Below are 16,873 nucleotides of genomic sequence, written 5' to 3' on the forward strand. Positions count from 1 at the left end.
GAGAACCCGGTAAGTTGCACCTCGAGTCTATAGGCCGGATCGTCCCATCCGTTCGAGAACCAGTCATGAATCACCAGCAGCTGGGTGGCCAAATAGTACACGTAAAGATTAGTAATGCTCAGGCCTCTGTCATATGAGGGGACCCGGCAGCGGTCCAAAGCCAAACGGGGTCTGCCGCCACCCCAAAGAAATTTAGTCTCCATCTTATCCAGTTCCCGGAAACACAGGCGTGGGAAGGGGCACGGAGTATTTTGTAGCATGTAGTGGAACTTGGGAAGGATCATCATCTTAGAGAGGGCGACCCTCCCCAACTGGTTTAACTGGAGCGACTGCCACCTAGTCATATCTGATCTGGTCTTGTTGACCACAGGGGCCACGTTGAGGGCCCAACAGAGTTCCGGAAGGAGGGTGACCCAGATTCCCAGGTATTTAAATGAGAGCCTCCGGAGGGGAATATCAGATTGCCAGTCGAAACACTCCCTCGACGGGTGCAGCGGGACCAGCACGGATTTCTTAGGGTTCAGATGAAGACCCGATGCCTGACCAAACCGGCAAAGAATCCGGCGGACCCAGGGCCCCGAGACCGCCGGATCAGAAAGATATAGAAGGACGTAGTACGCGTATAGAGCAATTTTGTCACGAATCCTACCTGGCCAATCCCACCCACAGAGAGTGGGATCCAACCGGATCAGCACGGCCAGGGGCTCCATGGCCAGGGCGAAAAGGAGGGGCGAGAGCGGACAGCCCTGTCGCGTCCCCCGTCCTATGGGAAACGGGCGGGATAGAGCCCCATTGACCAACACACGGGCTCGCGTACAGGACACCGACCATAGCGCGGAACCGGGGACCAAAGCCCAGTCGCTCCAGGATATCAACCAGGTAGTCCCACCCCACTGAATCAAAGGCTTTTTCGAAGTCAACCAGCAGAAGGGCCAGATAGAGTTTGAGTTTAAAATATTTGTAGAGCGCACGTACACCTGGCGGTTTCATGGCGCTATGAAGTACTGAGCCCAAGAGGGCAAGAGGGTCGGGGAGGAGGGGAAGAGTAGGACGATTATGATGGGAAGGCCTGTGAGAAAAGCAAGGTTTTGAGCGCCTTGCGGAAGTGCGGGTATTGAGTGGAAGATCTAAGGTGGGCGGGGGGAGAGTTCCAGAAGGCAGGGGCAAGTGTGGAAAATTTCGTGCCCCACCACTTTTTACGCCTAAAGCGGGAAACTGTCGGCAATTGTTGAGAGGATGAGCGTAATTCCCTGACGGGGGCGTAGGCTTTCATTTCCGAGGAGATGAACGCAGGGGCTACGCCAGCCCGAGCTTGAAAGGTGATACATCCTATCTTGAACTGAACTCGTTCTCGAATAGGGAGCCAGTGCAAGGACTTCAAGAGCGGAGTGACATGGTGGAATTTGGCCAGATTGTGAACCAGGCGGGCAGCCTGGTTTTGGACCAGTTGTAATCGGCGCATGTTGTAGGCGGGCATGCCGCAGTATAGAACGTTGCCATAGTCTAGGCGGGAGATTACCATCGCCAGGACAATGAGTTTCAGGGCGGAGAAAGAAAAGAAACGGGAGACTTTGCGGATGGTGCGGAGTGAAAGAAAGGAGGAGGAAACCACGGAGCTGACCTGGGAGTGCAGAGTGAGTTGGCCGTTCAGTTTGATCCCTAGAGTTTTCACGGAGGAAGAGGGAGGAGGGGGGGGGGACCTAGGGAGGGGGGCCAGAAGAGCGGGGTCCAGGGACTGGTACAACCACCTGTCAGAACCAACTCAGTTTTGTCTGGGTTTAACTTCAGGTGGTTGTAATTCATCCAGTCCCGGATAAAGATCAAAATAGACTGGAAATTCGCCATGGACTCAGGGGAGGGGGACAAAGTAAAAATAAGCTGGAGGTCATCTGCGTAATTGTAGACGGAGACCTCCATTTGCTGAAGAGCAAAGATGAGAGGGGCAATGTACAAATTAAATAAAAGAGGAGAGAGGGAAGAACCCTGGGGCACCCCGCATTGCACCTTCCGGAAGTCCGCCGAGTAGTCGCCCAAGCGGACAGCCTGGGTGCGGTCCGTCAGGAAGGAGGACAGCCAGACCAAAGCTGAGCCACCGACCCCCCCCCCCCCCCCCCCCGCCGCTCCGACACGACAGAGTAAGATGAAGTGATCAACCGTGTCAAAAGCGGCGGAGAGGTCGAGGAGTACCAGGGCCTGGGGGTGGTTAGTGTCCATGCCTTCTCTGAGGTTGTCAAGGACCGATAGCACTACGGACTCCGTGGAGGGTGCGGGGCGAAACCCGGCCTGATGGGGGGGCTAGCACTCCATTTTCCTCCACAAAGGTACTGAGAGCTCTGGTGACATGGCGCTCCAGCACCTTCCCTAGGAAGGGCAGCAATGAGATGGGGCGATAGTTAGCGAGAGCGGAGGGGTCGGCGCCCGGTTTTTTGAGGATAGGGACAATGATGGCCGATTTTAGAGGTTGAATGACAGTGCCCTGGGACAATGAGCTATTGAGAAATTCAAGAGGAGGCTTCGCACAGACCGAGTAAATGTGCCTCAGGATGTGGGCAGGGCAGGGGTCAAGAGGAGAGCCTGATTTAATCAAAGGGAGAAGGGAGAGCAAGGCTTCCTCAGTCAAGAGAGGGAAAGAATCGAGGCGTGCCGCGACTAATGGACACTGGGGGTTGACGAAGGAAGGGGGGGGGAGAAAGGATATTAGCTTTGATGTTAGAGATTTTGTCCAGAAAGTAAGAGTTAAGAGAATCACATAGATCCTGGGAGGGGGTGGGTTGCTCTCTCGGAGTAAGCAAGGTCGTGAACAATAGAGAGAATTTCTCTGGGCTGGTTTTCAGCAGCCATGATTTTAGAGGAGAAGTAGGCCGTCTTCATAGCCAAAATATTTTTTTTTATATTGAGACAGGAGGATGGTATACTGGGTTTTGAGGTTAGGGCAGTAGTCACGTCGCCAGGCCCGCTCGGCATGGCGCACTGTGAGTTTTAGTGCCTTGAGTTCCTCGTTGAACCAGCGGTTGGCGTCGTTCGCACATCTGGAGGACACCCGCCTGAGGGGAGCGACAGAGTCGCAGCCTGACAGGAGCCAGGAGTTGATGGAGTCTGCCTGTACTGAGGATGACAGGCCGTGTAGGTCCGGACTAGATGCAAGGAGAGTGGCGGAGAGAGCGGGCACGTCCACCTTGCTTCATGAGCGCGCCCAGGTGTTTTTGGGGAGAGAGGGCTTGGAGTCTAGGCTAAGGTGTAGGGAGAAGGACAACAAGAAGTGATCAGACCAGGTGCAGGGGGAGATGAGCAGGGAGGCTAGAGGGCAATTTAGGGACCAGATTTGATCCAGGATGTGGCCCTGAATGTGGGTGGGAGAGTGAACGTGAATGTCAAAGTTGAGGGAGCGGAGGGTGTCTGAAGTCTTTCGAAATCGAGCATTCGTCGGCGGGGTCGGACGGCCAATAGTTTAAATCTCCTAGTATCAAGATAGAGGTGTTGTTGACCGCTAGGGTGGCCACTAAATCTTGGAAGCCGGGGAGAAAGGATGGAGAAGGTTGGGGGGGGGGGGCGGTACATGAGCAGGTAGGTAAGTGGGACTCTAAAGGAAGGTGAGCGGACGACTAAAAAGTCTGATGATCCGATGAAAGGAAAGGATAACGGCTGAAAGGAGAATTCTTTGCGGGCGATCAGGGCGACGCCGCCTCCCGATTTGCCGGAGGGTCGATCGGCGCGCAGAGCATAGTAAGCAGCGGGGAGGGCAGCTAACAGAGAAGGAAGGGAGTTGTCACAAAACCAGGTCTCTGTAAGGAATACGAGATCCGGTTTGTGCGAGTCCAACAAGATGAAGAGTTCGTGACAATGCTTAACTGCTGACCTGGTGTTAAGATAATAGACGGACAAAGTAGTGGGCGCGGGGGGGGGGCAAGGGGGACAGGGGGAGGGAAGGGTGAGGGCAGCTGAAAAGGGGGGGGGGGGGCAGAAGGCCGTCAGTTCCAGTCTGTCGATGTGCGACATCACGGAGTCCTCCAAAGGCCACGGGCCTTGGAGGGTGTGGAGCTGAGTAGAAGAGTAGTGAACAATCTGGGCATGATGGATGGCCCCTGGGCCTGGTCGGCCGCGGACGGGCGCAGACGGGCTTACCTTTGGCGCACCTTCGGCGCGCAGACGGCGCGCCCGCTGCGTTCGTCCGCTGCGCGGCCGGAAGTTACACATGATTTATGGATAGGTGGGGCGGCGGCGGGGGGAGGGGCGTGGCCTCAAAGGGGCGTGGCCTCCGGGCTCGCGGGAATGGCGGCAAAACAAGTTTTGGGTAAGATGCCGCGGCAGCGCTGGATCCGCTGCGCGAGCAGAACTGGGCAAGGAGCGAAGTGAGTAATTTTTAACAAGATATACAAGTGACAAGCAGATTGTGAGAGTAATAATCGGCTATCGTGCCTCCAGATAGGGGGAAAGGCGCTCTCGGTGTGCCAGGGCGAGGTGCAAGCGCCGCAGGCAGTGTCTGGTCCCCCGGTTTGGCATAAATCCACATTGGTCCGGGTGGACCAGTGAGGTAAGGGACGGGCGCAACCGCTGCGCGATGACCATGGCATATATCTTGAGCTCGGTATTAATGAGGGATATCGGCCGGTTTTCTGAGCAGGACTGTGAAGGGGGCTGCGTCTTGGGAAGGACAACTATGGTGGCTGTGTCCGTTTCTTGCGGGAACGAGCCCTTCTCCACCACTTCTGCAAAAAGGTCTCGAAGCCTCGGGGCCAGGGCCTCACGGTAGTGAGCATAGTACTCCTGTGGGAACCCATCCGGTCCCAGGGTCTTCCCGGGTGCTAGGCGGCTAATTGCCTCCTCAATTTCTTGCAGTGTGAAGGGCAAGTCGAGGGTCTCACAGACCTCCTGTCCCAGCCGCTCGAGAACCGCCCCCAGCAGCTCCGCAAGGGAGATCTCTGACGCCCGGGTGCGGTATAGCCGGGAGTAGTAATCGGCAAAGGTCTGGGCCATTGCCACCGAGACCGTGTGGGTCCCGCCTGCGGAGTCTTTGAAGGCAGGAATGATCCTGCCCACCCGGGGGTAAGTAGCCAGCCGGTGGAGGAGTGTAGCATTTTTATCCCCCCATCCGTAGACCCGGGCCACCGAGGAGCGCCAAAGAGTCTTCGCCGCCTCCAGAGAGTGTAGGCGGATCTCCTCCCTCTGAAAGGCCAGCCTGCGTGGCGTCTCCCAATGCCCCCTGGTTCCGCTCTAGCTCCAAAGCCTGAGTTTCGCAAGCCGCAAGTTGTTGGATTTGTCTACGTCTCTGCTGTTGCACACGCCCCTTTGCAGCCCCCCTAATAGTCTCTTTGCCGGCCTCCCAAAGGATGTCAGAGGAGGAGACGGAGCCCGCATTGTGAGAGTAATATTCAGCTATCTCGCCTCCCACCACGTTTCGAAAAGCTTTGTGTGAAGGAATCAAGCGTTCAGACGCCATATCGGGCGGGCAGAGAGGGGAGGCAGGCCAAGAGCAAGGAGCACCGGCGAGTGGTCTGATAGGCCCCTCGGAAGGATGCGTGCATCCTGCACCCCCGCGCATTCGGTAGTCGGGACGAAGATGAGATCGATCCGGCTGTGAGAGTGGTGCGCTGCCGACGTGTGGGTGTATTGACGAGCCTGTGGGTGCCAAATCCTCCAGACATCACACAGGCCTTGAGATTCGGCCCAGTTCGACAGCTGCTTCACGCGAGCGAGGCAAGGGAGATCGGTCCTGTCGAGTCCAGATGGGGCGCGTAGACAGCATTAAAGTCCCCTCCTAGAACGAGTGAGCCCGCCGGAAGCGTCGGGAGGAGGCACGCGGTGTATGAAAGGGCCGTCTGTAAAAGGGAAGGTGCCGCATAAAGGGACATCAAGGTGAGGGGTCACCCCTCAATAGTACCACAAACCGCCATTCCCTGGGGGTCCAGATGCACCTGAGCCAAGACAAAGGGAAAGGACCTGCCACACCCTATCATAACCGTAACGGGCGAGAAAGGGACATTTATTGCCAAAAAGATGTGTCTCCTGAATGAGGAGCACATCAATCTCCGCACGCTGTGCATATTTAAGGACTGCCATGCGTTTAAAACGATCTAGAAGACCATTAACATTCCAGGACAATATACGTATGGCGGCCTTAGGAACGGGCGTGTCAGCCATGGTCGTGGACATAAGAAGGGGTCAATGGAGGCGCGGCAGCGCGGGTTCTCAGAGAGGAGGGACAGCGGGACATTGAGCAGGAGAGCACGTCAAAGGTTGCATGATACCTTGGAACAACAACAACAGAGAGGGGATCACCCTCTACCAACAAAACCCTCCCTAGGAGGAAGAAACAACCCCAACCCCCCACCCTATACTTCGAAAACAGAAGCATCTGTCACCCTAACGAAATGGAACAACCACCAAGCTAAAACGCTCGAGCTTGAGCAGTAGTGGACCCCTGATACAGCAGAAAACAAGCCTGATTCACCTTCCCTGGCCGGGAGCAATGAGCACACCGGAGCCCTCCAGCCCAGCTCCGAGTGCCTGCAACCTGGTGGGGAGACCCCCACCCCGACTAAAACACAGACAGCAGAAGAAAGTCAAATGGTAGGGCTGCGAGAAAGGTCCGAGGTGTCCATGGGCACGGCAGGCCGGGTCATGGAGCCCGCCAGCCGGGGTGACACGGCCTGCCGCCCGGCAGCCGCGGGACTGGCGGGCGCAGCCGAGGAGGCAGAAGAGGTCCCAGACCCCTGGCGCGGCTGCCCCTGGAGCGTGTGATGACCACCTCTCCGTCTGTGCGCTCCCGGGGCAGCGTGCGGCACCGCCGGCGTGGTCTCGACAACGGGGCATCCCCCGCTGCCCCCCCCCCTGCCCGCCCACAGATGATCCGTGTCCAGAGCGGTGCAGGGAGTGCTCCTCCGTTAACCAGGTCCAGGCCGCTCGTGGCGTATAAAAAAATATTGTCTTGTGCTGGAAGATGACCCGAAGGCGGGCCGGGAACTGAAGCTGGTATTGGAGGCCCAGGGATCGCATCTTCTGTTTCACCTCAGTATAGGATCGTCGCAGTTCCTGGACTTCTCGGGTGTAGTCCTAGAAGATCATGATGTTGTGGTTTTGGTACTTGAGGATGTCCGTGCGCCGGGCCTCGCGAAAAAGGCATCCCTGTCCCGGAAATTAAGGATCTTGAGGATGAAGGGCCGGGGGGGTGCTCCTGGGGGCCTAGCGGCCAGGCAGCGATGGGCCCTCTCCACCACGAACGAGGCAGGCAGGCTGTCCGTCGGCATCCAGGATCTGAACCAGCGCTCCATAAAGTCATCTGCACGGCCAGATTCGACCCCCTCCGGGAATCCCACCAGGTGCAGGTTACTGCGCTGGGCGCGGTTTTCTGCATCTTCGACCCGGCGGTGTAGTTCCTTGGAATGGGTGGTCAGTTCTCGTACTTGGTCCTGCAGGTGATGGATATCCTCCTCAGCGGTGGATATCCTAGATTTGGCTTCCGAGATGCGGGCGGTGGCGTTACGCAGGTCCTGCCGGAGAAGAGCGACATCCACCTTAACCTCTCCCACCATGCCCTCCAGGGAGGCGTGAGACGAATTTATGGCCTGCAGGATGCCAGCAAGGTCTGTGGCGGGGGCCGGAGCCGGCTCGCCGGTGGGGCCTGTCCTCTCTCGGAGTTTGTGAATTGATCCATCCTGGTTTGGGTGGCTGCGGGCGTCTGCCTGGCTGTCTTGTCTTTACCCATGGTGATGGCACCCTGGGCGCGGAGGTCGGCGAGGCCGGACAACGGGCAGGGTATGCACCTCCAGTGCGTCCACGAAAGTCGACGAGGCGAAAGGTAGGCGGAAGGAGGCACGGTCAGGGCATCCCACGTAGGTAGAAGGCCAGGCACCACCAGAACCACAGTTCGTTCCCCAGCGAACCTCCCAATAGGACAGCCGGTCATCTCCTGGAGCTCTTCACCACAGCAGCGCCTGCCACCATTCACGGGCAAGGCGAGGCTTCGCAACTCAATTCAAGGCCCCGGGCCGAAACAACGTCCACCGACTCTCCCACAGGCGACAGGCCTCGAAGGCACAGACGAATGCGCTTCCTCACGCAGATGACACCTCTCAATGAGCCCCCCACCAGCACGGTCGTCGTGCAGCTCTAAAGGGGACGTCAACACAGCTCGGACCTCTCCCCCCAGGGATCCCTAACACTGCGCCCTCAGCAAAGCCAAACTCTGAGCAGTGAGAGGGGGGGGAAAGGGAGGGAGGGAGGCCACACACCCCCTGACTGCCGGTCCACGGCCCGAACCCAGAAGGGGACCCCACGCTGTCCGGATCACCCCAGATGGCCTTGGCAGAATGGATCCGGCGCCAGCGCCGCAGGTGGGGGGAGGAAGGGGGGGGCGGCCGCCGACACCCGGCCCGATTGGGGGGGGCCCACCTCACCCGGCCCCCACAGCAGCTCCGGCAGGCTCCCCCGCAGCCGCACTCACCGCCTGCCCCACTGCACCATCCTGTCTCAAGGGGCCAGCTTCACGTCTCATGGGCCCCCACGGGCTGACACCAGACCGGAGTCTTGCTTCCCCTTCCTCGGCGGGGCTCGCAGCATCCGCGCGTCCGCCTCCTCTCCTCCGCCGGCAGAATCAGGCCTACACCCCTCGTGGGCGCCGCGGGCTCAGTTAGTAGCCCGCCCGCGCCGCAGCTCCCGGGCCGCCGCCGTCCACCGCCGGTCTGCTTCCGAGGCTCCAGGACAAGCCCCGCGGGGACAAAGGCACTTCAGATCCGGGCCCGGGACAGCGTGACCGCTCCGCACTCCGCTGCGCCCGGAGCGAGCCGGCCAGGGCAGTCCAGAACGGAGCCAGAAGGACTCATGGGGTCCGGCGCCAGGAGCCTCACTGGAAGGCGGCCATGCCGGTCAGGCGCCACCTAGCGCTCAAGTGCAGGTATTTTTATACCTTGAAGGTGTTTAGGAATGCCTGTATCGACGTAAAAGTCGGGCATCGGAACGTCATGAATGAACCCCTAAGGAATAAATGTTCATGCATAATAAAATGACTTCTTGGAGAAATCCATATCCATGCAAGGGATATTCCTAAAGGCTTAAGAGTCTGGTTTTCCAAGAACTCGTTGTGACGTGGATGGATGGATGTAGGAGACGATGCCTGTATTTGGTTAGCATGGACAATGCCTAAATAAGGGCTGGATTTTCTATGCCTAAATAAGGGCAATATGAATTGTACCTATATAAGGGCATATATCGGGAAACCTATATACGGAATCTAAATCTACACACAACAATGTGAAACTTCTCTAAGCGACTAGGTATGGTTCTCTCATCTTTGGATATTTTCACTACAAGCATAGCGTAGGTTGTGAGACTTATTTAAATATGATCTAGCCTGTCAAACAGTCTTTCTAAGATTCAGATGTGCTACACTGCCATACAAGATTAGGTATCCTGGGGGGATTGCAGTGGAATGTAATAATTGGTATTGAGAATGTGTTTTGGCGTCAGAGAAACTACTTTACCTTTCACTTTCTATCCTCAAAGTGGTTCACCCCCACCGTTTTTAAGAGATATGGAGTCAATATGTGTGCCAACGCCATAACTCTGTTATAGGACCAAATTGGAATTATTTTTATGCTGTAGCCTCCAGTATATGAGCTTTTTAAAATATTAAAAATAGGAGCCAATAATATCTTTTTTGACAGTATTTTATATCTGGTTGTTACTGTTATTCAGTCCTGTGTCTTATTAGGGTAGAGGGGCTGTAGAGTATTGCTGGTAGGCGACCTTTAGCTACATTTACTTGTTTTATATTATTTTAATGTCTTTAGTCTTTTTTGTAAATTATTAGCTCAGTAATGCACTGTATCTGAAGTAGTTTATGAATGTCATGGGTTGATATATTTTTCATCTAACTATTAATGTATTGATAGTGTATGTGTTAGAAATGGGATCTCTGGTTGGCTTAGACGTATGCCCCAGCCAACCAGAACGCCAATCTAGTCTGGGAAAGGGAATTACACGCTGAAGATAACCCCTGCTCACCCCCTTGGTAGCTTGGCAGAGCAGTCAGGCTTATCCCAGAGGCAATGTGTAAAGCGTTTGCGCAACACACTCACACAGCAGCGGCACACTAGGCACACCACAAAAGAAACTCCACACAAGGTTATATCAAAAATAGCTTTTGTATTATCCATAAAACAAATTAGAACCCAATCACACACATTACCGTGTGCCACTGGCACGCGGCACAACCTCACAGGGATTTACATAAATCATTAGGGCAATCGGGCCACTGTCATAAACAGTACAGTTAGTTAGGACCACCAGTAACTACTGACGAGTGCATTCAGCACAAACACATTAGGCGTAAACCAAAATAATGGTGCTTAGCAGGACACCTTATTTATAGCCATCATCGGTAGTGCCCCATAGTGAATACAGAATGCACATATCCTAAACACATCATACCCATAACCGCAGTAGCCATGATTTACCTAGTAGGCATATTCACTGCCACATCCTCCTCATCGCCATTAGGGCATCTGACACCTGTGCCCCTGTTGGGGAACCTCACTCTGTGCCCCCACAGGGCTAGCTAGGGCCTACCTTAGGGGTGACTGATGTATAGTAAAAGTGGAGTCACAGACGTGGCAACCACTTTATGTGCCACGTTACAGCAGCAGTAAACTGCGCGTGCAGGCCCGGTTTGAAAGGCTACTTTGGTGGGGCCGCAAGCAGCACTGCAAGCCCACCAGCAGCATTTAATGTAGTGGCCCTGGGTACATGGGACTGACAGGTAAATCAAATATGCCAAACAGGTGTAGACCAAGCTTACCAAGTTTACTGTAGAGAGCACATGCACCTTAGCACTGATCAGCAGTGGTAAGGTGCCCAGAGTCCTAAAACCACCAACAACCGGTCAGAAAATATACAGGAGGAAGGCAAAAAGTTCTGGGATGACCCTGCAAAAAGGGCCAAGTCCAACAGTATGTGTTAAATCTTTCTTTTGGCTTCTATTGCTGATAATAATGAAAATTGATAATGATGAGCTGCATCTCATGCTTTAACAGTTGATCGATGAATTGATGAAAACAAAACCCTTTCCCATTATCCTGTACCGGATCCCCATTTGTGCGCCCATTCTCCCTGCATCCAGCCATTAAAGCTCTTTGTCACTGTCCGATTTCTTTGAGTGATATGTATGTTTGATCTGCTGTAATTCATCATGACATATGTTGTTTGTGCTTGATACACTAAAACATGATAAAAGCTTCTTCTTTCTTTTTTTGGCAGAGGGGGTGCTTTGTTGACATCCACCAGTGGACCAGGCTTCCACCTGATGCTGCCTTTTATAACATCTTTCAAGTCTGTACAGGTATGTGGTAGCTTTATTGCGAATGCCATAGAGCAGACATGCTGGCGTCAGACTAGTGCTGTGTTAGTTCACCTTAGTGATCTGTAGCTTCAGCATCAGGCCTGGGGCATAGGGCCAATGCTAATTTAGTAACTGCAATAAGGTGTCCTAGGCTAGCCTTAACAGCAAATTTTCTTTTTTTTTTATCTTCCATTTGGAGAAAAGCCAGTATTCATACCATCAGGTAGTTGAGGGTTTTTAAAGGAAAAGGATTTGATTTTCTGCAAGAGCACATTATGTCAGTGAGATTGCTATAGGAATTGCCTTGCAGCTAGTGAATTTCTCTTCCAGTCATTGTAACATCTTGCAGCCATCTTCCCTGCAACTAGAACAGGCTTCTCCGATGAGTAGCTCATGAGCTACTGGTCGCTTTCCAGCTGTCTATATGTAGCTCTGCAATGTGCAGCCCAGCATACTAAATTAGAAGTTTTTGCTTGGTTGAATTAATATAGGTTTACCAAAGTAGGCAAGCCTGTATTTGAGACAAAAATGTGTGCATTTTCCAAGCTGATGTTTAGAGAAAAATGGTTTATTTTGCCAAAATATATTTAAAGCTGCCATTTGAGTGATAAATTGTGCAGATTTGGGAGACGTAGGACTTCTATTATTAACTTGGTGCCATGTGCACTGCAGTTACGGGATTTATGTGTTACCCGCTTGGAAGCATTCCACATTGACAGACTTTTTTTTTTTACATAACTGCTAGCAACCTTGATTGATACACTGGGGTGATCACTGCTGACAGTCTTGCATTGGTTGGCCATTAATGTAATCTTGTCTAATAATACTCACTATTACAACACTAATAATATTAAAAGCTCTAGATTATTTTCATTGAACAGAAGTAGCTCCTATTACAGAAAAGGTAGGAGACCCTTGAGCTAGATGTCATATCCATCCGTCAAATACACAGGACACTGTCGCTGTGCTTGGCTAGAGAATTGTAGGTCCTGATTATTTATCCCTTTCACAGCAGTCTTATTGTAAAGTATATGATGTTGGAATGCAGTGTGAAGGGAGGTGGAGCTGTTTTCACCTGTTTAGGCCTACGGTGATTTAATGTTGATTCAATTTCTCCTCAGAGCACACTACAAACTGATGAGGTGAAGAACGTTCCCTGTGGAACAAGGTGAGATGCCAGAGGATGCAAGACTTCATACACGTTTTCTGCTTTGAATGACTGTTTGCTTCAGAGATAGTTGCATTATGAATGCTTAGCAGCGCATCATTAATCAGTGCCCACTAAGTCATCCTTTATTTCCTCTGATTATTGTGGTTGGCCAGAGGTTGTATTAACTTTAGTCCTGGATCAGTAAGACACTACTTTGTGCAATCCTTTAAACAGAGTATTTCTTTTTATGTTTTCACATAGCATTCCAGAAGAACGGGAACTAGTCAGCAAGTGTCCAATTGCATCACACAGCCTGCCTCCATGCAGAGGGCTTATAAACACACATTGCTGCAAGAATTATGCATTTGTGCAAATTTGAACTTCTCTGGAAGCAACGTATCTGTCACGGTAGAACAAGAGCTACTTTTACCACACAAAAGTAGTTGAAGTAATACTTACAATATGGTCGCCTACCGTCTCTGACGTACGACAGTTTCTGATGGTCATTGTGGCCACTCTAGATGCCTTCACCAGTCCTCCCCTGGTCGAACTGTACCTACTGATTGTAATACACCTCACATAGTGTGATGAGACTCTCAACTCAACCGTCTGATGGATATTATCCTTAGTTTACCCTCACTCAATTAAACATTTTTCACCTTTCCCAACCTTTTCCACTCTGCCTTACACCTCCTCTGCAAATGTTACAGTAATCCATTAGGCTTTTTCTGTTTATATGTTATAGTTCTATTTGCTGTGTTTCTAACTTTTTCACAGGATCTGGATCTGGGCTAGCTTACATAAACAGAATTCTGCCTCCGTGACGGGCACCACTTTGAAGCTCATAGAAGCAATTGGAATATAGATTATGTGCTTTACAAAATAATTGCTATATGAACATCTGTCCACCTGTCGTGTTAAAGATCTCTTTCATATCCATGCAAACAACTCCAAGTTTGCTGCCTTGTTTCTTTTACATGAAAACTAGATCTGTGCCTAGGCCTTGTGTGAGAATCTGACATCAAATGTACATGCACTTTCTTATTTACTTCAGACTCCTATCTTCATATTGTTGAGCTTAAGCTCCGCTTCCAGTCAAAGGCATGATTTTTTTTTTTTTGTTAAAACAAATTTTATTCAAGTTTTATATTTGGCACAATAGCGACACAAAGGGACCATATATGAATGAGATAACAAAGTAAATGCCGTTTTGGACCAAATGGGAATATTGTATACAAGGGAAGGAAAATAAACAGTTAATCATTACTAAACCAGCACAGATTCAGCACCCTCACTCCCCTGCCCCGCCAATTGCACATTTTGTCTAACTGAGTAATTCTATCTAGTGTATATGGTGGTAATTAGATTGCTATCTGCGTTATAAGAGATTTTGATGATTCCACCATCGGCAGATCTATACCTCTATAATTTGCTTGTCGTTGCCATATTTTCCCATGCTTCTGTGGGCAACCTCGCGCCTGGAACACTGCCAGTTTAATGTCCATGAACCAGTCCAAGGCCTTATTCCACTTTCCCAAGGGTGGCCGGTGGTACTCTTCCAGTGTTGGGCAATATTGCGCTTAGCAAGTCTAAGCCATAGGAATAGGAGGTGTTTATACCTATTACGGCCAATTTCATCTGTGCTGTGGAGTAGTGCTACTTTGGGATTGACTGAGATATGCCAGGATAACACCTCCCCAAGACAAGTCAAAATTTTATACCAGAAGGGTTGCAGGGTGCTGCAGCTCCATACTGTATGTAGGAAGGTCCCGGTTTCCTGGTTGCACCTGAGGCATACCGGCGATGAGATTGCACCCATGCGCCAAAGGTGGTGTCTGGTGAAGTAGGCCCGATGGAGGAATTTGAATTGGATTAGGTGGTAGTTGGATGATATAGCGGCACCATGAGGACTCACAAGTGCCTCCGTCCAATCATTGTCTGAGAGGTTTGGTATGCCGCTTTCCCATTTTTTTCGAAGTGAACCTAATGTTGTATTATGCATTACGATGTTTTTCTATATTTGCCTTATCTTGTGTGTGTCTATATCTCCCATTAATAGTCTCCCTTCCAATGGATGGAATTCGGGGAGGTCTGTAAGTGTTGTTATGTATAGGGTCAGGGCGTGTCTCATTTGCAAGTATTTGTAGAATTGGTTACGGTGAAGGTGAAATTCCTCCTGCATTTGCTGGAAGGATTTGAGGACTGTTCCCTTCATTACATCACCTAATGTGGAGATACCAATAAGGTCCCATAAGTGAAATCCGGATAGCGTCTCAACTTGTCGTATGTACGACCCAGACCATAGTGGAGTAGTTTGTGTTAGCTGCCCCTCCCATCCCACTCGTCTCCATAATTGAATCATTACCTTGGTGGCGGGAGGTAATTGATGTAAGCGGCTGCGACTATACAGTAAGTAAAGCAACGGCTGAGCCTCCATCATGATTCTCTCCACCGCGAAAGCGGGATCTATTTGGAAATTGTTCCACCAGTCATTGATGTTGAGGAGGTGGGAAGCGGAGTAGTAGGCAAATGTATCCGCAGCTGCGATCCCAGCACAATAGGTGGATTGTGTGCTCGTTCGCAGTGCGACGCGTGTAGCCTCGCCACCTCATAGGAAGCTGGTGAGAATTGCGTTGACTTGTGTGAACCACCATTGAGGAATACTGTAGGGGTAATTCTGTAGACGATATACAATCCGCAGCAGCGAGACCATCTTGAAGATTGTGGACTTATGGTAAAGGGATAGGGGCAGAGGGGACCAAGCCCGCACTTCATTTTTAATCTCTGGTACGAAGGAGTTTATTTTGTGCATCCAGGACACTGTCTGGTCAGGTGATATGAAAACACCCAAGTATTGAAAACTGCCAGATGAGTGTGTCAACTGCGATGCCAATGGGCCCCATCCCGGAGCGCCACAGACTGGGAATAATATGGATTTGGTCGGATTTGTGCAGAGTCCCAACTTTCCCCCAAACACTCTAAGGATCTGCAGTATCCATGGGCCTGAGAACCCTGGGTCCGTAAGGAAAAGTAGGAAGTTGTCTCCATATAATACAATCTTGTCTGACACCTCTTGGGACCAGTTAAAGCCTCGGACCAAGGGATCCGCCGCACCCATATTGCTAAGGGTTCTATAGCGAGTGCAAAAAGGAGCGGGGATGGTGGACACCCCTGCCGATGGGAAATGGGGCAGATACAGCACCAGTCACTCGCACAGAGGCAGAAAGATCGGTACATAGGAGGCGAACTTATGCTAGGAATTTCGGGCCGAGGTTTAACGCTTGTAATAGGAGGAATAAGTAGTTCCAATCTAGAGAGTCTAATGCTTTGTCAATGTCTGCCAGTAGGACCGCTGCAGGACATCCAAGCCTTGATACCATGGCAAGGGCATTGTGTACCTGCTGGATGTTGTGACGTGTGGACTGTTGTGGCAAAAAGCCGGACTGGTTAGGCTGGACGAGTACTGATATGTGTGGTAGGAGAATATTTGCTAGGATTTTGCCAAGGAGTTCGGCTTCTAGGTTCAGTAGTGAAATGGGGCGATATGAAGACGGTTCGTCAGGGAGACGCCCTGGTTTTAGGAAATCCACAAATTCGGCATGACGCCAATCAAGCGGGAGTATTCCCTGTTTGAGAGTTTCTTGTAGCGCCCTAAGTAAGTGAGGGCTCGTCTGGGAAATGCACCCTCTGAGAAATTCACTAGGGAACCCTTTTGGGCCAGGGGCTCGGCCAGGGCGCATAGCATGGAAAGCGGTGGTGAGCTCTTCCATCGTGATAGGCGCATCCATTTGATCATGGACATCATTTGAAACTGGCTTAGGTGGTATATTGCGTAGGAATTCTCTGATTATATCTGAAGATATAAATTCCCTTTTCCTGTACAAATCTGTGTAATACGCAGCAAATGTTTGGGCCACTGTCTGGGGATTTGTAGTGCCGTCGGCAGCCCGAAGTGCCGGTGTTGGGGGTCTGCGACTGTGTTGCTTGACATGGGCGATGTAAGGTCTTGCTTGATTCGTCGCTCCATTGGTAAATTCTGTGTTGGGTCGCCTGCCACGCCTGCTGGGCTTAATTTGTGAGTAATTGGTTGATTTGTTGTTGCAAGAAGAGGAGCCGGCGGCGGGCCTATTATCTCCCCTCTTCTGCCTGCATCTCATCCTCGAGGGCACGCTGGCGAGACTCCAGGTCTACTATCTGTGCCAGGCTGCGCCGCTTTGCCCTGGCACGGTAACTAATATCAACATTGCGTATGGTGGGTTCGAAGGCCACCCATAGAATTATTCCAGAGGACGTGGACTATGTATTATGTTCAAAGTAGTTCATGGCGGCTTGGTGGAGGGTTGTCACGTACTCTGGGTCCTTCAGATGCCAGGGTGACATTCGCCTTCGGA

General features: G+C 51.7%; 1 protein-coding gene across 2 annotated transcripts in view; it reads left to right on the top strand.

Moving 5' to 3' along the window:
* The window catches only part of LOC146785459 (erlin-2-like), a 250,152-nt gene that overhangs the window by 35,685 nt on the left and 197,594 nt on the right, over window positions 1-16,873 (top strand). For both annotated transcript variants that reach the window (XM_085634516.1, XM_085634517.1), the window contains 2 exons: window positions 11,251-11,332; window positions 12,454-12,500. In XM_085634516.1, the coding sequence (XP_085490642.1) occupies window positions 11,251-11,332; window positions 12,454-12,500 (129 nt within the window). The remainder of the gene's footprint in view (window positions 1-11,250; window positions 11,333-12,453; window positions 12,501-16,873) is intronic.

This window comes from Triturus cristatus, chromosome 11, assembly GCF_964204655.1.
Source record: "Triturus cristatus chromosome 11, aTriCri1.1, whole genome shotgun sequence".
Lineage (NCBI taxonomy): Eukaryota > Metazoa > Chordata > Amphibia > Caudata > Salamandridae > Triturus > Triturus cristatus.